Here is a 24,292-nt window from a genome sequence, read left to right as displayed (position 1 = left end):
CAAGTGTCAGTGTGCCATTGTTCTGGGACCCCAAGTGTCAGTGTGCCATTGTTCTAGGACCCCAGGTGTCAGTGTGCCATTGTTCTAGGACCCCAAGTGTCAGTGTGCCATTGTTCTGGGACCCCAGGTGTCAGCGTGCCATTGTTCTGGGACCCCAAGTGTCAGTGTGCCATTGTTCTAGGACCCCAGGTGTCAGCGTGCCATTGTTCTGGGACCCCAGGTGTCAGCGTGCCATTGTTCTGGGACCCCAAGTGTCAGCGTGCCATTGTTCTGGGACCCCAAGTTTCAGCGTGCCATTGTTCTGGGACCCCAGGTGTCACTGTGCCATTGTTCTGAGACCCCAAGTGTCAGTGTGCCATTGTTCTGAGACCCCAAGTGTCAGCGTGCCATTGTTCTGGGACCCCCAAGTGTCAGCGTGCCATTGTTCTGTGACCCCAAGTGTCAGCGTGCCATTGTTCTGTGACCCCAAGTGTCAGCGTGCCATTGTTCTGGGACCCCAAGTATCAGCGTGCCATTGTTCTGGGACCCCAGGTGTCAGCGTGCCCCCAAGTGTCAGTGTGCGATTGTTCTGGGACCCTATGTGTCAGTGTGCCATTGTTCTGAGACCCCAAGTGTGAGCATGCCATTGTTCTGAGACCACAAGTGTCAGGGTGTCATTGTTCTAGGACCCCAAGTGTCAGCGTGCCATTGTTCTGGGACCCCAAGTGTCAGCGTGCCATTGTTCTGGGACCCCAAGTGTCAGCGTGCCCCCAAGTGTCAGCGTGCCATTGTTCTAGGACCCCAAGTGTCAGCGTGCCATTGTTCTGGGACCCCAAGTGTCAGTGTGCCATTGTTCTAGGACCCCAGGTGTCAGCGTGCCATTGTTCTGGGACCCCAAGTGTCAGCGTGCCATTGTTCTGGGACCCCAAGTTTCAGCGTGCCATTGTTCTGGGACCCCAGGTGTCACTGTGCCATTGTTCTGAGACCCCAAGTGTCAGTGTGCCATTGTTCTGAGACCCCAAGTGTCAGCGTGCCATTGTTCTGGGACCCCCAAGTGTCAGCGTGCCATTGTTCTGTGACCCCAAGTGTCAGCGTGCCATTGTTCTAGGACCCCAAGTGTCAGCGTGCCATTGTTCTGGGACCCCAAGTGTCAGCGTGCCATTGTTCTGGGACCCCAAGTGTCAGCGTGCCATTGTTCTGGGACCCCAAGTGTCAGCGTGCCCCCAAGTGTCAGTGTGCCATTGTTCTGGGACCCTATGTGTCAGTGTGCCATTGTTCTGAGACCCCAAGTGTGAGCATGCCATTGTTCTGAGACCACAAGTGTCAGTGTGTCATTGTTCTAGGACCCCAAGTGTCAGCGTGCCATTGTTCTGGGACCCCAAGTGTCAGCGTGCCATTGTTCTGGGACCCCAAGTGTCAGCGTGCCCCCAAGTGTCAGCGTGCCATTGTTCTAGGACCCCAAGTGTCAGCGTGCCATTGTTCTGGGACCCCAAGTGTCAGCATGCCATTGTTCTGGGACCCCAAGTGTCAGCGTGCCCCCAAGTGTCAGTGTGCCATTGTTCTGGGACCCTATGTGTCAGTGTGCCATTGTTCTGGGACCCCAAGTGTGAGCATGCCATTGTTCTGAGACCACAAGTGTCAGCGTGCCATTGTTCTGGGACCCCAGGTGTCAGTGTGTCATTGTTATGGACCCCAAGTGTCAGTGTGCCATTGTTCTGGGACCCTATGTGTCAGTGTGCCATTGTTCTGGGACCCCAAGTGTGAGCATGCCATTGTTCTGGGACCCCAAGTGTCAGTGTGTCATTGTTCTGGGACCCCAAGTGTCAGTGTGTCATTGTTATGGACCCCAGGTGTCAGTGTGTCATTGTTCTGGGACCCCAAGTGTCAGTGTGCCATTGTTCTGGGACCCCAAGTGTCAGTGTGCCATTGTTCTGGGACCCCAAGTGTCAGTGTGCCATTGTTCTGGGACCCCAAGTGTCAGTGTGCCATTGTTCTGGGACCCCAGGTGTCAGTGTGCCATTGTTCTGGACCCCAGGTGTCAGTGTGCCATTGTTCTGGGACCCTATGTGTCAGCGTGCCATTGTTCTAGGACCCCAAGTGTCAGTGTGTCATTGTTCTGAGACCCTATGTGTCAGTGTTTCATTGTTCTGAGACCCCAAGTGTCAGTGTGTCATTGTACTGGGACCCTATGTGTCAGTGTGCCATTGTTCTGAGACCCCAAGTGTCAGTGTGCCATTGTTCTGGGACCCTATGTGTCAGTGTTCCATTGTTCTGAGACCCCAGGTGTCAGTGTGCCATTGTTCTGGGACCCTATGTGTCAGTGTGCCATTGTTCTGAGACCCCAGGTGTTAGCGTGCCATTGTTCTAGGACCCCAAGTGTCAGTGTGTCATTGTTCTGAGACCCTATGTGTCAGTGTGCCATTGTTCTGAGACCTCAAGTGTCAGTGTGCCATTGTTCTGAGACCCCAAGTGTCAGTGTGCCATTGTTCTGAGACCCCAAGTGTCAGCGTGCCATTGTTCTGGGACCCCCAAGTGTCAGCATGCCATTGTTCTGGACCCCAAGTGTCAGCGTGCCATTGTTCTGGACCCCCAAGTGTCAGCGTGCCATTGTTCTGGACCCCCAAGTGTCAGCGTGCCATTGTTCTGGACCCCAAGTGTCAGCGTGCCATTGTTCTGGACCCCCAAGTGTCAGCGTGCCATTGTTCTGGACCCCCAAGTGTCAGTGTGCCATTGTTCTGGACCCCAAGTGTCAGCGTGCCATTGTTCTAGGACCCAAGTGTCAGCGTGCCATTGTTCTGGGACCCCCAAGTGTCAGCGTGCCATTGTTCTGGGACCCCCAAGTGTCAGCGTGCCATTGTTCTGGACCCCAAGTGTCAGCGTGCCATTGTTTTGGACCCCCAAGTGTCAGTGTGCCATTGTTCTGGACCCCAAAGTGTCAGCGTGCCATTGTTTTGGACCCCCAAGTGTCAGTGTGCCATTGTTCTGGACCCCAAGTGTCAGCGTGCCATTGTTCTAGGACCCCAAGTGTCAGCGTGCCATTGTTCTGGGACCCCCAAGTGTCAGTGTGCCATTGTTCTGGACCCCAAGTGTCAGCGTGCCATTGTTCTAGGACCCAAGTGTCAGCGTGCCATTGTTCTGGGACCCCCAAGTGTCAGCGTGCCATTGTTCTGGGACCCCCAAGTGTCAGCGTGCCATTGTTCTGGACCCCAAGTGTCAGCGTGCCATTGTTTTGGACCCCCAAGTGTCAGTGTGCCATTGTTCTGGACCCCAAAGTGTCAGCGTGCCATTGTTTTGGACCCCCAAGTGTCAGTGTGCCATTGTTCTGGACCCCAAGTGTCAGCGTGCCATTGTTCTAAGACCCCAAGTGTCAGCGTGCCATTGTTCTGGGACCCCCAAGTGTCAGCGTGCCATTGTTCTGGGACCCCAAGTGTCAGCGTGCCATTGTTCTAGGACCCCAAGTGTCAGCGTGCCATTGTTCTGGGACCCCCAAGTGTCAGCGTGCCATTGTTCTGGGACCCCAAGTGTCAGCGTGCCATTGTTCTAGGACCCCAAGTGTCAGCGTGCCATTGTTCTGGGACCCCAAGTGTCAGTGTTGTTCTAGGACCCCAGGTGTCAGCGTGCCATTGTTCTAGGACCCCAAGTGTCAGCGTGCCATTGTTCTGGGACCCCAAGTGTCAGTGTTGTTCTAGGACCCCAGGTGTCAGCGTGCCATTGTTCTAGGACCCCAAGTGTCAGTGTGCCATTGTTCTAGGACCCCAAGTGTCAGTGTGCCATTGTTCTGGACCCCAAGTGTCAGTGTGCCATTGTTCTGGACCCCAAGTGTCAGTGTGCCATTGTTCTAGGACCCCAAGTGTCAGTGTGCCATTGTTCTAGGACCCCAAGTGTCAGTGTGCCATTGTTCTGGGACCCCAAGTGTCTGTATGCCATTGTTCTGGGACACTGACACTCGGGGGCCCACGCTGCGGGCTCGGTGGCGAGCTATTCCCCATGTAACATTTGGTTATTATTGCAGTGATCACACTAATAATACACTGTTAGCCATCCACACGTTGCAGAATATTACTGGGGAGATCGCTGCGGAACATTCTCTGATTTAGGAGTTTCTTCGCTTGTTACAAGAACACAATCTGATTGCGGTCACCATCTAATACCTTATCCCTGCTCTCAGTGTTCCCAGCGATGTAACCAATGTCACCGCTATCTCTGCACACTGTATACGCTGTGATATACAAGTGTCCTCCGTATACCGGCGTTTGTGTTTCCTGGAAGCTGCGTTTTATATCAGTGACTGGGACTATACAAGAGACGATATCTGGCGGATATATCAGTGACTGGGACTATACAAGGGACGATATCTGGCGGATATATCAGTGACTGGGACTATACAAGGGACGATATCTGGCGGATATATCACTGACTGGGACTATACAAGAGACGATATCTGGCGGATATATCAGTGACTGGGACTATACAAGGGACGATATCTGGCGGATATATCAGTGACTGGGACTATACAAGGGACGATATCTGGCGGATATATCACTGACTGGGACTATACAAGAGACGATATCTGGCGGATATATCAGTGACTGGGACTATACAAGGGACGATATCTGGCGGATATATCAGTGACTGGGACTATACAAGGGACGATATCTGGCGGATATATCACTGACTGGGACTATACAAGAGACGATATCTGGCGGATATATTACTGACTGGGACTATACAAGAGACGATATCTGGCGGATATATCAGTGACTGGGACTATACAAGGGACGATATCTGGCGGATATATTACTGACTGGGACTATACAAGGGACGATATCTGGCGGATATATCAGTGACTGGGACTATACAAGGGACGATATCTGGCGGATATATCAGTGACTGGGACTATACAAGGGACGATATCTGGCGGATATATCAGTGACTGGGACTATACTATACAAGAGACGGTATCTGGCGGATATATCAGTGACTGGGACTATACAAGGGACGATATCTGGCGGATATATCAGTGACTGGGACTATACAAGGGACGATATCTGGCGGATATATCAGTGACTGGGACTATACAAGGGACGATATCTGGCGGATATATCACTGACTGGGACTATACAAGAGACGATATCTGGCGGATATATTACTGACTGGGACTATACAAGAGACGATATCTGGAGGATATATCAGTGACTGGGACTATACAAGGGACGATATCTGGCGGATATATTACTGACTGGGACTATACAAGGGACGATATCTGGCGGATATATCAGTGACTGGGACTATACAAGGGACGATATCTGGCGGATATATCAGTGACTGGGACTATACTATACAAGGGACGATATCTGGCGGATATATTACTGACTGGGACTATACAAGGGACGATATCTGGCGGATATATCAGTGACTGGGACTATACAAGGGACGATATCTGGCGGATATATCAGTGACTGGGACTATACAAGAGACGATATCTGGCGGATATATTACTGACTGGGACTATACAAGGGACGATATCTGGCGGATATATCAGTGACTGGGACTATACAAGAGACGATATCTGGCGGATATATTACTGACTGGGACTATACAAGGGACGATATCTGGCGGATATATCACTTACTGGGACTATACAAGGGACGATATCTGGCGGATATATCACTTACTGGGACTATACAAGGGACCATATCTGGCGGATATATCACTGACTGGAACTATACAAGAGACGATATCTGGCGGATATATCACTGACTGGAACTATACAAGAGACGATATCTGGCGGATATATTACTGACTGGGACTATACAAGAGACGATATCTGGCGGATATATCACTGACTGGGACTATACAAGGGACGATATCTGGCGGATATATCAGTGACTGGGACTATACTATACAAGGGACGATATCTGGCGGATATATTACTGACTGGGACTATACAAGGGACGATATCTGGCGGATATATCAGTGACTGGGACTATACAAGGGACGATATCTGGCGGATATATTACTGACTGGGACTATACAAGGGACGATATCTGGCGGATATATCAGTGACTGGGACTATACAAGGGACGATATCTGGCGGATATATCAGTGACTGGGACTATACAAGGGACGATATCTGGCGGATATATCAGTGACTGGGACTATACAAGGGACGATATCTGGCGGATATATTACTGACTGGGACTATACAAGGGACGATATCTGGCGGATATATCAGTGACTGGGACTATACAAGGGACGATATCTGGCAGATATATCAGTGACTGGGACTATACTATACAAGGGACGATATCTGGCGGATATATTACTGACTGGGACTATACAAGAGACGATATCTGGCGGATATATCAGTGACTGGGACTATACAAGGGACGATATCTGGCGGATATATTACTGACTGGGACTATACAAGGGACGATATCTGGCGGATATATCAGTGACTGGGACTATACAAGGGACGATATCTGGCGGATATATCACTTACTGGGACTATACAAGGGACCATATCTGGCGGATATATCAGTGACTGGGACTATATAAGAGACGATATCTGGCGGATATATCACTGACTGGGACTATACAAGAGACGATATCTGGCGGATATATCACTGACTGGGACTATACAAGAGACGATATCTGGCGGATATATCACTGACTGGGACTATACAAGGGACGATACCTGGCGGATATATCACTTACTGGGACTATACAAGGGACGATATCTGGCGGATATATCACTGACTGGGACTATACAAGGGACGATACCTGGCGGATATATCAGTGACTGGGACTATACAAGAGACGATATCTGGCGGATATATCACTGACTGGGACTATACAAGAGACGATATCTGGCGGATACATCACTGACTGGGACTATACAAGGGACGATATCTGGCGGATACATCACTGACTGGGACTATACAAGGGACGATATCTGGCGGATACATCACTGACTGGGACTATACAAGGGACGATACCTGGCGGATATATCACTGACTGGGACTATACAAGGGACGATATCTGGCGCATATATCACTGACTGGGACTATACAAGGGACGATACCTGGCTGATATATCACTGACTGGGACTATACAAGAGACGATATCTGGCGGATATATCACTGACTGGAACTATACAAGAGACGATATCTGGCGGATATATCACTGACTGGAACTATACAAGGGACGATATCTGGCGGATATATCACTGACTGGAACTATACAAGGGACGATATCTAGCGGATATATCACTGACTGGGACTATACAAGGGACGATATCTGGCGGATTCTGGTTGCCCGGAACCCCCCCCACCCTTCTCTTGGCAATTGGCTCACATTTTGACAATAACAATGGTATATAATACTATTACTATAGCTGCAGCCACATCATGCGGTGTAAGTGACAGAGCAGAGCTGCTACATGTGCCCAGTGGTAGCAGCTTCTTCTACCAAGTTTGCTGCGTGTGGATCTGAGCATCCAATCAGTGCACTGGACCAGAGAGTAGCTACCAAAAAGAAGAGACAGGAGCCTTATCATGAGGTGGAAGAATGTGTGCTTAGAAAGTGTAGTATTGATTCCTTTGTGTTTGCGTATTTATTTATTATAGTATGTTTAACCTTTTTCATGACCACTTATCTTATTTACTGTATATTAAATGTTTGATACAGTTTATACTATAGACTGTGTGTAGTGTTACATATGAATACAGTATTCCATCTTCTGCAGAGTGGTAGACTGTGGATTACATTTGGAAACCCCCATCTAGAAATCCTGCGTTTGCCACTGATCTCAGTAACTTAGGCTCTCTCCCTATGGATAATATTTTATAGTACTTATGAAAATGCATACACCAATTTACCAAATAGGGTCAATTTTACATAAACAGAGTCACCTGAAGACACCAAACATACACGCATAATCCAGAATATCATTTCAATACTGAATAAATGTTTTTAGATCGTTGCAGCTACTGTAACACTTATGCCCACACTGTAGATTGAAGCACAAATCCTAATTTTCCAAAATTAGAGCAAACGTGTAAGTTCTCACGGTTAACACAAGATGGCGCTAAAGCTCTATAGCTACAATATTAGAAGCGCTGGGAATTATTACTAGCACTGTATTAGCTGGAGACTACAAAACACACATTAGTAATGGAGGAAGGGAATACGGATGAGTTATGATCATATACTTATGAGTCGATTTGGTAATATATGGGGTTTTTATTTTAGCTATGCTGGAGTGTTAATACGGATGATGATGGGAGCACAGCACGGGAGCCATTTTTTACGGACATGCAGATTTACAGTACCTAAGGTGGGGGCGCTCGCACTTCGGCTGCGATCTTCAGGTTTCCGTAAAGTGCACAAAACCAAATGCAGCCCAGGAGGAAAGAATTTGTAGAAGAGAAATTAAACATACCAGAAGAAAACAGCAGGGAGAGCAAAAGTCAACGAGGCAACAGGAGGAACCCCGAAATCACACAGGTGGGGGGGAGACACGGAAAAGGGGACAGATCGTGAAATACACATACTATATCACTCTACGATAGCATTTATAGAATTATTATATACTAAATATTGTTTCAAACCATAATCCTCGGTCTAGAACACTTGTGTAGTTTCTAGAGCACAAAGCCACAGAAAGTGTGCAATTTGTATAGACCAGAAGTATGGAACTAAGCGATTCATTATTGAGACATTTAATACACAGAAGTAGGACTGAAGGTAGAGTGAGGCTGGAATGTGGGGGGAAGCCTGTTTCTCTATGCAGATCACAGTGTCTGTGTGTAAGGTCACTGAAGGAAGGTGTAGGGGTAGGTAGCGGAGGACGGTAATCCAGTGTACTTACATCATGAAGCACCTTCAGTAATGTGCATGTAAACTTTACGTGTGTATTTATGAATGGTATAAAATCGCCCTTTCATGTAGGATTATCCCACATTTTCAGCTTACTGGCCTTTTAAAAGTTGAAAGTGGTTTCTGTAGACTCATTCAGTCTATAATTAGAGGATGACAGTCTGAGCACATAAACATCCTGTCACACCATTGTCCATTAATAGGGGGTCACAAAGCTGGTCTGATACACGAGACATGAAGCTACGGAGCCTTCTGTCACTGACACGTGCCCCAGCTGCGGGTAATGGGTCACCGCATACAGGCAGGGATTATTCTGTAAGAAGGGGAGGGGTTTCCAGGACAACAGATAAGCAGCGGTCTACATACCTAGGTTTGGGGTGCTTGCCGTCTTCTTATTCGTATTCTTGATTTTGAAAAATCCTCGTCCAAATGACGACCTGGTTTTACGGGTCCCAAAACATTCCTCTTCCCCTACCGTCGCTGCGTGCGCCGGGGGTCTCGGCGGAAGGGTTTCAAACTTGCCGGAGTCTGGGGAAGATGGTTTCTAATCGGCAATAAATAAAGTGTTATTAGATGGAATCCCAGAAGTAATACAGAAATAGAGCTAGGAAAAGTGGACGAGCAAAAGAGGGAGCGAGCACGCGCGCCAGGTAAAGAGGGAGGGAGCAAGCACGCGTGCCAGGTAAAGAGGGAGGGAGCAAATACGCGCGCCAGGTAAAGAGGGAGGGAGCAAGTACGCGCGCCAGGTAAAGAGGGAGGGAGCAAGTACGCGCGCCAGGTAAAGAGGGAGGGAGCAAGTACGCGCGCCAGGTAAAGAGGGAGGGAGCAAGTACGCGCGCCAGGTAAAGAGGGAGGGAGCAAGTACGCGCGCCAGGTAAAGAGTGAGGGAGCAAGTACGCGCGCCAGGTAAAGAGGGAAAGAGCAAGTACGCGCGCCAGGTAAAGAGGGAGGGAGCGAGCACGCGCGCCAGGTAAAGAGGGAGGGAGCGAGCACGCGCGCCAGGTAAAGAGGGAGGGAGCGAGCACGCGCGCCAGGTAAAGAGGGAGGGAGCGAGCACGCGCGCCAGGTAAAGAGGGAGGGAGCAAGCACGCGCGCCAGGTAAAGAGGGAGGGAGCAAGCACGCGCGCCAGGTAAAGAGGGAGGGAGCAAGCACGCGCGCCAGGTAAAGAGGGAGGGAGCAAGCACGCGCGCCAGGTAAAGAGGGAGGGAGCAAGCACGCGCGCCAGGTAAAGAGGGAGGGAGCAAGCACGCCAGGTAAAGAGGGAGCAAGCAGGCATGCCAGGTAAAGAGGGAGCAAGCACACGCGCCAGGTAAAGAGGGAGGGAGCAAGCACGCCAGGTAAAGAGGGAGCGAGCACACGCGCCAGGTAAAGAGGGAGCAAGCATGCACGCCAGTTAAGAGGGAGCAAGCACGCACGCCAGTTAAGAGGGAGCAAGCATGCACGCCAGGTAAAGAGGGAGCAAGCAAGCACGCACGCCAGGTAAAGAGGGAGCAAGCAAGCACGCGCGCAAGGTAAAGAGGGAGCGAGCATGCACGCAAGGTAAAGAGGGAGGGAGCGAGCATGCACGCCAGGTAAAGAGGGAGCAAGCACGCACGCCAGGTAAAGAGGGAGTGAGCATGCACGCCAGGTAAAGAGGGAGCAAGCACGCACACCAGGTAAAGAGGGAGCAAGCACGCGCGCAAGGTAAAGAGGGAGCGAGTATGCACGCAAGGTAAAGAGGGAGGGAGCGAACATGCACGCCAGGTAAAGAGGGAGGGAGCGAACATGCACGCCAGGTAAAGAGGGAGCAAGCACGCACGCCAGGTAAAGAGGGAGCGAGCATGCACGCCAGGTAAAGAGGGAGCAAGCACGCACGCCAGGTAGAGGGAGCAAGCACGCGCGCAAGGTAAAGAGGGAGCGAGTATGCACGCAAGGTAAAGAGTGAGCGAGTATGCGCTCAAGGTAAAGAGGGAGCGAGTATGCGCGCAAGGTAAAGAGGGAGCGAGCATGCACGCAAGGTAAAGAGGGAGCGAGTATGCGCTCAAGGTAAAGAGGGAGCGAGTATGCGCGCAAGGTAAAGAGGGAGCGAGCATGCACGCAAGGTAAAGAGGGAGCGAGCATGCACCCAAGGTAAAGAGGGAGCGAGCATGCACCCAAGGTAGAGGGAGCGAGCATGCACGCAAGGTAAAGAGGGAGCGAGCATGCACCCAAGGTAAAGAGGGAGCGAGCATGCACCCAAGGTAGAGGGAGCGAGCATGCACGCAAGGTAAAGAGGGAGCGAGCATGCACGCAAGGTAAAGAGGGAGCGAGCATGCACGCAAGGTAAAGAGGGAGCGAGCATGAGTGCAAGGTAAAGAGGGAGCGAGCATACACGCAAGGTAAAGAGGGAGCGAGTGCACCAGATAGAGGAAGCAAGCGCACCAGATAGAGGAAGCGAGCACGCCAGATAAAGAGAGAGCGAAAGCATGAACGAACAAGAAAAAGAAAGAGTGAGAGAGAAAGTGAGAGACATCTGCAATCTGGCACATAATGATAGAGGCCAGTGATGCGCTGAGTGTATTTTTATCTGTAGAGATGCTCAGGAACCTGTAATTACCAGGAACACACATCACTGCCGCCTCATACACAGCACACAGAAGAGGATCCTGCGTACTGCAGAGCAATATCCCCGGCACACAGAAGAGGATCCTGCGTACTGCAGAGCAATATCCCCGGCACACAGAAGAGGATCCTGCGTACTGCAGAGCAATATCCCCGGCACACAGAAGAGGATCCTGCGTACTGCAGAGCAATATCCCCGGCACACAGAAGAGGATCCTGCGTACTGCAGAGCAATATCCCCGGCACACAGAAGAGGATCCTGCGTACTGCAGAGCAATATCCCCGGCACACAGAAGAGGATCCTGCGTACTGCAGAGCAATATCCCCGGCACACAGAAGAGGATCCTGCGTACTGCAGAGCAATATCCCCGGCACACAGAAGAGGATCCTGCGTACTGCAGAGCAATATCCCCGGCACACAGAAGAGGATCCTGCGTACTGCAGAGCAATATCCCCGGCACACAGAAGAGGATCCTGCGTACTGCAGAGCAATATCCCCGGCACACAGAAGAGGATCCTGCGTACTGCAGAGCAATATCCCCGGCACACAGAAGAGGATCCTGCGTACTGCAGAGCAATATCCCCGGCACACAGAAGAGGATCCTGCGTACTGCAGAGCAATATCCCCGGCACACAGAAGAGGATCCTGCGTACTGCAGAGCAATATCCCCGGCACACAGAAGAGGATCCTGCGTACTGCAGAGCAATATCCCCGGCACACAGAAGAGGATCCTGCGTACTGCAGAGCAATATCCCCGGCACACAGAAGAGGATCCTGCGTACTGCAGAGCAATATCCCCGGCACACAGAAGAGGATCCTGCGTACTGCAGAGCAATATCCCCGGCACACAGAAGAGGATCCTGCGTACTGCAGAGCAATATCCCCGGCCCACAGAAGAGGATCCTGCGTACTGCAGAGCAATATCCCCGGCACACAGAAGAGGATCCTGCGTACTGCAGAGCAATATCCCCGGCCCACAGAAGAGGCTCCTGCGTACTGCAGAGCAATATCCCCGGCACACAGAAGAGGATCCTGCGTACTGCAGAGCAATATCCCCGGTACACAGAAGAGGATCCTGCGTACTGCAGAGCAATATCCCCGGCCCACAGAAGAGGATCCTGCGTACTGCAGAGCAATATCCCCGGCACACAGAAGAGGATCCTGCGTACTGCAGAGCAATATCCCCGGCCCACAGAAGAGGATCCTGCGTACTGCAGAGCAATATCCCCGGCCCACAGAAGAGGATCCTGCGTACTGCAGAGCAATATCCCCGGCCCACAGAAGAGGCTCTTGCGTACTGCAGAGCAATATCCCCGGCACACAGAAGAGGATCCTGCGTACTGCAGAGCAATATCCCCGGCACACAGAAGAGGATCCTGCGTACTGCAGAGCAATATCCCCGGCACACAGAAGAGGATCCTGCGTACTGCAGAGCAATATCCCCGGCCCACAGAAGAGGATCCTGCGTACTGCAGAGCAATATCCCCAGCACACAGAAGAGGATCCTGCGTACTGCAGAGCAATGTCCCCGGCACACAGAAGAGGATCCTGCGTACTGCAGAGCAATATCCCTGAACACAGAAGAGGATCCTGCATACTGCAGAACAATGTCCCCGGCACACAGAAGAGGATCCTGCGTACTGCAGAGCAATATCCCCGGCCCACAGAAGAGGATCCTGCGTACTGCAGAGCAATGTCCCCGGCACACAGAAGAGGATCCTGCGTACTGCAGAGCGGATCCTGCGTACTGCAGAGCAATATCCCCGGCCCACAGAAGAGGCTCCTGCGTACTGCAGAGCAATATCCCCGGCACACAGAAGAGGATCCTGCGTACTGCAGAGCAATATCCCCGGCACACAGAAGAGGATCCTGCGTACTGCAGAGCAATATCCCCAGCACACAGAAGAGGATCCTGCGTACTGCAGAGCAATGTCCCCGGCACACAGAAGAGGATCCTGCGTACTGCAGAGCAATATCCCTGAACACAGAAGAGGATCCTGCATACTGCAGAACAATGTCCCCGGCACACAGAAGAGGATCCTGCGTACTGCAGAGCAATATCCCCGGCCCACAGAAGAGGATCCTGCGTACTGCAGAGCAATGTCCCCGGCACACAGAAGAGGATCCTGCGTACTGCAGAGCGGATCCTGCGTACTGCAGAGCAATATCCCCGGCCCACAGAAGAGGCTCCTGCGTACTGCAGAGCAATATCCCCGGCACACAGAAGAGGATCCTGCGTACTGCAGAGCAATATCCCCGGCACACAGAAGAGGATCCTGCGTACTGCAGAGCAATATCCCCGGCACACAGAAGAGGATCCTGCGTACTGCAGAGCAATATCCCCGGCACACAGAAGAGGATCCTGCGTACTGCAGAGCAATATCCCCGGCACACAGAAGAGGATCCTGCGTACTGCAGAGCAATATCCCCGGCACACAGAAGAGGATCCTGCGTACTGCAGAGCAATATCCCCAGCACACAGAAGAGGATCCTGCGTACTGCAGAGCAATATCCCCAGCACACAGAAGAGGATCCTGCGTACTGCAGAGCAATGTCCCCGGCACACAGAAGAGGATCCTGCGTACTGCAGAGCAATATCCCTGAACACAGAAGAGGATCCTGCATACTGCAGAACAATGTCCCCGGCACACAGAAGAGGATCCTGCGTACTGCAGAGCAATATCCCCGGCCCACAGAAGAGGATCCTGCGTACTGCAGAGCAATGTCCCCGGCACACAGAAGAGGATCCTGCGTACTGCAGAGCGGATCCTGCGTACTGCAGAGCAATATCCCCGGCCCACAGAAGAGGCTCCTGCGTACTGCAGAGCAATATCCCCGGCACACAGAAGAGGATCCTGCGTACTGCAGAGCAATATCCCCGGCCCACAGAAGAGGATCCTGCGTACTGCAGAGCAATATCCCCAGCACACAGAAGAGGATCCTGCGTACTGCAGAGCAATGTCCCCGGCACACAGAAGAGGATCCTGCGTACTGCAGAGCAATATCCCTGAACACAGAAGAGGATCCTGCATACTGCAGAACAATGTCCCCGGCACACAGAAGAGGATCCTGCGTACTGCAGAGCAATATCCCCGGCCCACAGAAGAGGATCCTGCGTACTGCAGAGCAATGTCCCCGGCACACAGAAGAGGATCCTGCGTACTGCAGAGCGGATCCTGCGTACTGCAGAGCAATATCCCCGGCCCACAGAAGAGGCTCCTGCGTACTGCAGAGCAATATCCCCGGCACACAGAAGAGGATCCTGCGTACTGCAGAGCAATATCCCCGGCACACAGAAGAGGATCCTGCGTACTGCAGAGCAATATCCCCGGCACACAGAAGAGGATCCTGCGTACTGCAGAGCAATATCCCCGGCACACAGGAGAGGATCCTGCGTACTGCAGAGCAATATCCCCGGCACACAGAAGAGGATCCTGCGTACTGCAGAGCAATATCCCCGGCACACAGAAGAGGATCCTGCGTACTGCAGAGCAATATCCCCGGCACACAGAAGAGGATCCTGCGTACTGCAGAGCAATATCCATGGCACACAGAAGAGGATCCTGCGTACTACAGAGCAATATCCCCGGCACACAGAAGAGAATACTGCGTACTGCAGAGCAATATCCCCAGCACCACTCACCCGCGGCGAAGACTTCTTCAGGTTGTCTAAACTGCTCGACTTCTTCACGAGAGACCTAAAAACAGCAAAATACGGCGTCACGTTATCAACCGCAAACACAGGGAAAGCGGATCTCTGTTCCCAGGCATACAATTAGCATATTCCTATATAGCGTATATGTCCACAATGCTGCCCGCTACATCATGCAGAGGAACTGAACACCGCACAAGAGGATGGTGTGCCTCTATCCTTCATCACTCTGACTTATCATTAGCTACAGGATACCCACTGGCAGAGCACACAGAGTACTGCCAGTGATGTCACAGTATGCTTAGCCAGCTTTACTATTTCAGCTTTTTGTCCTCCATCAGATTCCCTTTGTATATGGTCTATGACTGTTGTAGGGGGCTATAATGACTTGCAATAGAGGAGTGTGTCTGCACGTGTAAGGGCATTTACTTAGAATGTCTCTTTTCACAACGCTTAGAGCCTGCTTGCGCGTCAGGAGCACTGTCGGGGTCAGACGCAGTTAACCGTTTCTTTTCATGAGTATGTGCGCAGAGTCACAATTGGACGGTAGCAGAAATGTATTGGACGCACTAAGGTACTCCGTCTTATAGGGCGATCTCTAACGCAGGCATGTCGCTACAGCGCTTGCAAACTCAAGACGCTTAATTGCGCACACTCGTGCGACCAACGGTTGTGTCTAAAGACGCGCCAATGTGTATTTAAGCGTCTGAAGATGCGGTCAGTGGGTGTGTCGGTCCTTGCACATCCTTACCGCAGGGGAGGGGATAGAAGCGGCATGTGTTAAAATCACAGAAGTGCCACCAACAAAAGACGCCACCACGGACCCAGCCACGAATAGGTCAATGTATTTATGCTTTATAAGTATGAATTTGGGATTTAATTACCTTGCTATAGAAGTGGTAACGTGAATCACATTTATAGCTATAATAAAATGTCAGACGGATATTTGTCTCATACATACTATCACACATACAGTACATATGTAGATTATATGTAAAACACGGGCACTCACACAGGCTGTTCTTCCGACCAGGCCTCGGCAGGTAAGTCACTCGGCTTCACCTCACTGCAAGACAGGATGACAGCAGGTTTCTGCACTATTGTACAGGCGGTAGAGGCCGGATTACCCCGATTTCTGTTCTGCCCCTAGAGGGCAGCCCCAACTATGCCCAACACGCCCCATTTATGCAGAACAATGAACATAAAACAAGCACCTGGGGGTAAATGTAATAGGGTTTCGGGTTCCCGCCGGTGCGGGACTGCGGCAAGAATAACCGGATTTTTAAAGTGCCAAAGATTTACAAGGCAAAAAAACAGCCTTCTAAATGGTTGCCGCTTTAAAAACACGGGCGTTGTGGCCCAAAGTCCCGCACAGCTGGGAACTTGGACCCTATTACATTTACCCCTAATCTCAACTGGGCACAAGGAGACAGCTGGATGGAATGACCGGACACTAACTGGAGAAGACACCAGGAGAAACCCCAGAGGTCCCTACAGAGTGGGGTCCAGACGTAGAGGGAGATGTATCAGATCTTCTAAACAGGACATCTGAATGTGTTGCCAATAGCAACCAATCACATTCCAGCTATCATTTATCTAGCACATTCTATATAACGTGTTAGCTACAATCTGTTGCTATGGGAAACTCCTACACATGTGCTAAGCTGGCGGATAGGTACAATGAAGAACGTAACGTGCACGAAGGATTCAAGGAGAACATCTGTCTGTAGATCCGAGGGGAACACACATTATACAAGTGGCCTGTATTCACATTATCTATTTATAATGTCCAGTGGTAAATATTCCAGCCGTATTTATCTGCAACGGAGCAGCCGGAATCCAAGGAAAAAGTAAATATCCACTATAGGTATATTAATAATAATAATCATAATTAATGTTGGAAAAAACGTAGAGGATAATGCCCTTATTTATCAGTGAGTGATACATTTCACTGTGAGTGATAAATTGCACCAGCCAATCAGCTCCCAACTGTCATTTTGCAAACCCAGCCTGTGACATGGCAGTTAGGAGCTGATTGTCTGGTGCAATTTATAACTCACAGTGAAATGTATCACTCCTTGATAAATAAGGGCACAAAAATGTACTTTTCATGTACACTTGTGCCTGCCGCGGGTGAGGTAAGCAGCGCATTATGAGAGGTGCGAGGTTCCGGCAGCACAATCCCCCATTTCCGATTTTGCTTTGTCCTTCCATAGAACGCCAGTCCGCACTGTAATTGTAAATCAATACTCCCAGTATATACAGTCTGTGGATAGAGCTGGGGATGAGCCATGTAGGGGGAAACGCGGTGAGGTTTCACTCAGCAACAGCGCCCCGGCTGTCCGCTCCGCACAGAGAACGGTAACTCCCTCCGTGTGGAAAGTGCAGATGAGACATTTGCATATTAATGTATTTCCGGTACAATGTGCGCCAGAATGGAGCAACAAGACTCCGCAGTGATACCAGCGTGCAGGTCTGCTTGCCACCACTATATATCATACAGATGGGAGTACCCTCCGTCTAGCGAGCGCGCTGCGCAAAGCAAACATTGTTTTCAGAAACCGACCATCTAGCCTCGTGTTCTAGTCGCTAAATCTGTGCAAACGGACGCTTTCTGTGTAGAAGCAATTGCGGCCATATGTTTTAATTGACATTTGTAAGAATTACAACCACAACATAAACTCTGTAAAGAATAATAAATTATATAGAATTTCCTTGCATTTACCAAAACGGATCCATATTCAGAACATTTACCTGGCGCCTGGTGAGGAGGGCTCCTCTCTTGCGGAAGTTTTCGCCGTTTCGGTTTGGTTCTGGAACATCTGAGCTGATGGAAACGAGGGGATGGTAACCTGCAGCACGCTCGTGTGCACTTCCAATGTAGACTAGATTAAATAATGGTCACCATTAATATTTTTTTTTAAATCAATGATGTAACTAAAGCGTACGTTACAAATTGCCGGAATACCGAATCCATTTGCTGGATTATCCGAACTGAGATTTCTTTCAAGGAATGGAAACTTTCACATATACTGCTATACATATACATATACTGTTTTATAGGAGGCACATCTATACTCCAGGTTTAGTGATCCGGAATGCTTCTGCGTTTGTGAAAAATTCATTTACAATTGGAATCGATATCCTCGCGGGTCTGGGACTCAGGGTCGACAGCAAAAAGGTCGACACACCATAGGTCGACGTCAATTGGTCGACACACCTTAGGTCAACATGGACAAAAGGTCGACAGGAACAAGGTCGACATGGAAAAAGGTCGACATGAGTTTTTTATGTTTTTTTGGTGTCGTTTTCTTTGTAGAGTGACCGGGAACCCCAATTAGTGCACAGCTTCGCTCGCCATGCTTCGGGCATGGTGCCTTCGCTCCGCTACCGCTTCGCTCGGCATAGATTACCGTTCCAATCGTAGTCCACGTGGATCGTTAAGTATGAAAAGGTTCAAAAAAAGAAAAAAATTGTGAAAAACTCATGTCGACCTTTTTCCATGTCGACCTTGTTCCGGTCGACCTTTTGTCCATGTCGACCTAAGGTGTGTCGACCAATTGGTGTCGACCTTTTTGCTGTCGACCTGGAGTCCGGATACCATCCTCGCAGGGCGTCCGCATTTTGCGCGGTTAGCTTTTACAAATCTGGTATATTTGACGACATTTCCCAGCACGCTAGTTCTATAGAGCTTTGATTTACATTCAGAGTAATAGTCGCACGGAATGATTGCTCTATAAAGGGTCATTCATACACAAATCACATATACCGGTCATCTTACCTCTGTACCAGAAGACACCTCTTCTGGGCTGGGGGAGAGCGAGAACATTGGGGGTGAGGGAGACTTTTCAGCATCGCTTAATACATTGGGGTCAAACAACAGGGAATTGGACCCCGATATGACAGAGTCGTCACTTTCCACATCTTTGCCTGAAGAAAAAGATCATTTGGGAGGTATAATCAGCTCCATTTGCTTAATAAGAATGTAAATACCTGTTCTTTGTTACAGAGACATTAGAGCGGAGGTTAGTAGGTGCTGCGTGGTTTTGTCAGGAACTAGGGCCCTCATTCCGAGTTGTTCGCTCGCTAGCTGCTTTTAGCAGCCGTGCAAATGCTAAGCCGCCGCCCACTGGGAGTGTATCTTAGTTTAGCAGAAGTGCGAACGAAAGGATCGCAGCATTGCTACAAAAAAGATTGTGCAGTTTCTGAGCAGCCCCAGACCTACTCCTAGCTAGCGATCACTTCAGACTGTTTAGTTTCTGTTTTGACGTCACAAATACGCCCTGCGTTCGGCCAGCCACGCCTACGTTTCCCCAGCCACTCCTGCGTTAGTATCTGACACGCCTGCGTTTTTACACACACTCCCCGAAAACGGTCAGTTTCCGCCCAGAAACACCCACTTCCTGTCAATCACTCTGCGGCCAGCAGTGCGACTGAAAAGCGTCGCTAGAGCTTGTGTAAAACTGCATCGGCTTTTGTGAAAGTACGTCGCACCTGCGCACTGCGCCCCATACGCATGCGCAGAAGTGCCGCTTTTTTACCTAATTGCTGCGATCGAAAGCAGCTAGCTTTCAACTCGGAATAACCCCCTAGGTGAGGGAAAAACCAGGATTAGGTGAGGGACTGTTTGTGAGCAGCATTATCTATAGCGATTTGAGTATTAAGCAGAGGCTACTGTATAAATTGGATCAGCAGTAACCCTAAAGTAGTGTGACCGATGCGTTTCACTGCAAAATAACAGACTTCTTCTGGGTTACACCACAACAAAACGCGTCAGGTTACTATTTTCGGACTACCACTGATCTGGACAAAATCCACATCTTAATGATTATATAAACAGAATAATTCAATTAATTCAAAGTGTTATTAAAACAAACGTATCAAGTGTTATATAGAAAACACAGATCTTCAGGCACGACACAGATGCTCGGTCCTGTATAGATACACATTGTATGTAGCAAAGGAGGGAAAAATAAACGTAGTCGTCATTTTTTCTGCGGTATAAACCAAGATACATTTTTACTATACAAACGCGCAGTGGCGAGAGCCTGCGCATTACGGCAAATACCATATAATCCTATACAAAGCAAAACAGAATCACAGAATACACCAGATTTCTCCCTGGAAATGGGCAGGACCTTTGTTACTAATGGTTACGTTACTAACACTGCATAAAAGGGTCACGGTCTAAACCCATCTCTGGTTATTTAGTACCGGAAGGAAGACAAACTAAATGTGTACCTTTCTTACCGTGCGCCATTACTACCATATCCTGGACCTTCTTATACCTGTTCAGAGACTGTCTGAGCTCCTCAATCTTCCTGTCCTGCAAGTAGAAGAGGGTTCATGTCTTACTTGGAGAACAAAGGGGGCCATGTATCAAGCAGTACAAAAGAAAAATGCAGAAGTGGACTAGTGGCGGTTGCCTATAGCGACCAACCAGCGTTGAGGAAACATTTATCAAGTATTTTCTTTAAGATGCTAATTTGGTTGCTATGGGCAACTTCTCCACTTCTCTCATCTTTTTATGGCTTCATAAGTCAACCCAAAAGCTCTTATTCTATGGCACCGATGGCGGCGTTCCCCACTGCGCTATTCCTGTATACGCTTAATAATCGAGCTCATCTTGTAACATGGCAGCCACCACAAATATAAAGAAAAAAAGTAGATTTATAGTAAATAAAAACTGGGGGATAATTAGAAGACACAGACTGAAGGAAGAAAGGCGTTTAGGTCTCTGGGAACCAGACAGCAATGGTCATTATCTAATGCATCGGATTAGTTGCCACCAGTCCCCTATTCAACACATATACACTATCGCTGCACTATGTTACTTTCACAGATTGCAAGCTCTTTGGACCAGCTCTATCCTGTTGATTTGGGCTGCATGCCACAGAGTGTAAGGGAAGAGCGGAGTTTATAGTAAAGCAAGACAAGTGCTGGTCATGAATGTGTACGATGTGCGACCAGACGGGCTGGGAGAGACGGGGAAACGCTATCCGTTGTCCCATCCAGTGTCTCTCTCCGCATGAATACATCCCACATCCCCACAAATATGCAGCTTGTATCTATCTGCGACCCCCCCCCCCTTCTCCTCTAGCTGTGAGGGCTCTGCAGATACTGAACAAAGAGACTTTGTGGCTGGGAATGAAAGCGATAGGAATGTAACGGAGGGTAAATTCATTCCCGAGCATCTCATTAGATCCTATGTGCAGACGCGTCGTGCTGCCATGATCGGAGACTGGTATTGCTGCCAAAAATAGTCTCCAGGGAAGCGTTTTTCTATATGCCAGTCTGCTGAAGGGCGCTGCAGGGAGGCTATTGTGGGAATTTACAAGGATGTCACCTAGGAAGCAGCAAATTATTATAATCCAATCAAATTTTATACCTAAACATTATGTCATTTATAGGTTTGTACTCTCGCAATTCTTGCATAGGTAAAATAACTTTATAGTTCTGTGTTTTTCACTAAAGCCTTTATATTATCATTATTCATAGCTTTGCTCTTTACAAACAGCTGTAAGTCAGATTAGAGCTATGTTGTAACCTAAGGTGATGGCAAGTCTTCGAGATAACACATGAAGATGGTATAATGCAGTCATGGGCAACAGGTGGCCCCCCCACCCCGTGCCTTCACCTGGGGCCCCCAGCTCTTTCCTGCTGTCAGAGTTGTTTGTTGTAGTTATATACATATAGCTGTATTATGAGTTTAAAGTGTCTCCTGATACGTTATTGCAGAGTGCTGTCTATGCATTTGTGTACAGTGTATGGTTTTATATAATCTCCCTTTTGATGGTTAGAGGGCGTCCGTGTGGCCCCTTACAGGTTAGAGCGCATCCGTGTGGCCCCTTACAGGTTGGAGGGCGTCCGTGTGGCCCCTTACAGGTTAGATGGCGTCCGTGTGGCCCCTTACAGGTTAGAGGGCGTCCGTGTGGCCCCTTACAGGTTAGAGGGCGTCCGTGTGGCCCCTTACAGGTAACAGGTTGCACATTCCTGATACAGAGATTTGCTGAAAACTAATAAGCCACAAATCAAACATCTATAAAGCTGCAGGAAGGGTCATCCAAACACACAGATAAAAGTTGCATGAAGGTGGAGTATTTACATGCTAATATATACTGAAGCCGCACTCCCAGAAACGCTGATTACATCATACACAGACCAGGGCTAGAATAAATACAAGACACACCCAGGGCACCTACCTTCTCTTCATTGGCAGCCATTAGTGATTCCACAGCTTTCTTCATCTTCTGCACCTCCGTATCTGAGAGGACACAACATATACTTCATTCATATCAGAACTCCAAACACCCCATAAAAGATCCATATGTTTACTCTTACAGTCTATAACACCCTATATTTCTGTATTTTTCCATCTTAAAATGTACATTCTCTTTCCTAATTATCAGAGAAGAGACGTCCTAGTTCTACAATGTAGGTGTAAAATGTGGTTGGTTAATGTTGGAAAGAATTGTCCCAAATTAGGAGGGTAGACTGCACTCTCAGTGATGTCACTGGCTCCTAGTGACTGGATAGGCTGCACTCTCAGTGATGTCACTGGTTCCTAGTGACTGGATAGGCTGTACTCTCAGTGATGTCACTGGCTCCTAGTGACTGGATAGGCTGTACTCTGTGATGTCACTGGCTCCTAGTGACTGGATAGGCTGCACTCTCAGTGATGTCACTGGCTCCTAGTGACTGGATAGGCTGCACTCTCGGTGATGTCACTGGTTCCTAGTGACTGGATAGGCTGCACAATCAGTGATGTCACTGGTTCCTAGTGACCGGATAGGCTGCACGCTCAGTGATGTCACTGGTTCCTGGTGACTGGATAGGCTGCACTCTCAGTGATGTCACTGGTGACTGGATAGGCTGCACTCTCAGTGATGTCACTAGTGACTGGATATGCTGCACTCTCAGTGATGTCACTGGCTTCTAGTGAATGGATAGGCTGCACTCCCCTATGTGCAGTGCGTGGGTAGAATTTAAATCCCAAAGTAACCATTTTATGTACTTAACAAGCAAAACAACATAAAAGCTGCAGAGACCGCTGAAGCAGAGAAAGCGTTGTAGCAATATGTCACACAGACACGTGGGGTGGATATGGGATAAGGACAGACACGCAATAACACACAGAATTTAGTACAATGCAGTACTGAGCCAATGCAGCCGAGTAATGGTGAAACCTGCATCATACTCTTATAATCAGCGCTTAGAATCACAAGAACACAAAATAAAAAGATTAGGACTGTAAAGGCTAAAAACACTTGGATTCTGCAAATGTGCAGACGGTGAATATGAACTGGTTGCTGCCGCGCAGCCAGGGCATTTCTAAATCTAATATCTATTCCAAAAGCAAGGATGAGGCTGGTTTATAATAACCCCCACACCGGCATATAGCCCCGCTGGGAAACCCTGCACAAAATTCCTCACTTACACTTTAGAATTAAAATTACTGCATTATGTAATCCTAAAATGTCAGACATGATTACCAGAAGAGAGGGTCTAGAAAGGATTATTACATAAAATCGATTCAAATCCAAAACCCTGGGTGCAGTGGATGGTAAATGTAGTGATATCAGTGACCGTTTTATCAATGATCTCGGTATTTATTTATTTTTACTGACAGGAAAAACCGAATTGACAACAGTGACACCCTCAGGCTAAAGAAGGCACTGCACCCTTTTACATCTTGTTTAGAACTTGTGAATGACCCATCTGTCAGGAACGACAATACACATCAACCCGGAAAATAAATCTGGGCAAAGAGCTTATTTCCAGACCGGCGTATAAATAACCGTGTGCCAAGCAGTGTAAGCCAAGCCAGGGCGGGCAGATACACACAGCTGGGTAACACGGGGACACACAAATCTCTTACTTTTCTCCTTCAGACTCGTTTTAAGAGACTCATCTATGCAGGAGAAATGCACAGTTTTCCCCAGTGGAACAAATGACATTTACAGTTGCTCAGACTAAATATGGATTTCCTATTTACCTTTCAGATGCATCTGTTAAATAGAAAATTCTGGGTGCAGCTCTCCCGGCCTCCGGGGCCACTGGTCGCCCTCTGCTGCGATTAGGCAACAGGTACATCTGAAGGCCATTACCGAGCTGCAGGGCTCCACGTCCCGTGCAAATGAAGGTTGTACGGATAACCACGTATTTCTAACCACAAAGACTGGCTGTCCAAGGAATAGTT

The 24,292-nt window shown here is 49.1% G+C and overlaps 1 protein-coding gene across 19 annotated transcripts in view; it reads right to left on the bottom strand.

Moving 5' to 3' along the window:
• Positions 1-24,292, bottom strand: part of PPFIBP1 (PPFIA binding protein 1) — a 133,981-nt gene that overhangs the window by 33,040 nt on the left and 76,649 nt on the right. For 10 of the 19 annotated variants that reach the window (XM_063929135.1, XM_063929139.1, XM_063929146.1 and 7 more), the window contains 8 exons: positions 22,296-22,357; positions 20,335-20,419; positions 18,875-19,023; positions 17,848-17,978; positions 16,106-16,159; positions 15,085-15,139; positions 9,226-9,403; positions 8,313-8,345 (listed from right to left, as the gene is read on the bottom strand). In XM_063929135.1, the coding sequence (XP_063785205.1) occupies positions 8,313-8,345; positions 9,226-9,403; positions 15,085-15,139; positions 16,106-16,159; positions 17,848-17,978; positions 18,875-19,023; positions 20,335-20,419; positions 22,296-22,357 (747 nt within the window). The remainder of the gene's footprint in view (positions 1-8,312; positions 8,346-9,225; positions 9,404-15,084; positions 15,140-16,105; positions 16,160-17,847; positions 17,979-18,874; positions 19,024-20,334; positions 20,420-22,295; positions 22,358-24,292) is intronic. The other 9 variants (XM_063929142.1, XM_063929144.1, XM_063929149.1 and 6 more) reach the window with 2 other exon arrangements.

Source organism: Pseudophryne corroboree, chromosome 6 (assembly GCF_028390025.1).
Source record: "Pseudophryne corroboree isolate aPseCor3 chromosome 6, aPseCor3.hap2, whole genome shotgun sequence".
In the NCBI taxonomy this organism is placed as follows: Eukaryota; Metazoa; Chordata; class Amphibia; order Anura; family Myobatrachidae; genus Pseudophryne; species Pseudophryne corroboree.
This window is presented reverse-complemented; position numbering and strand designations above follow the sequence as displayed.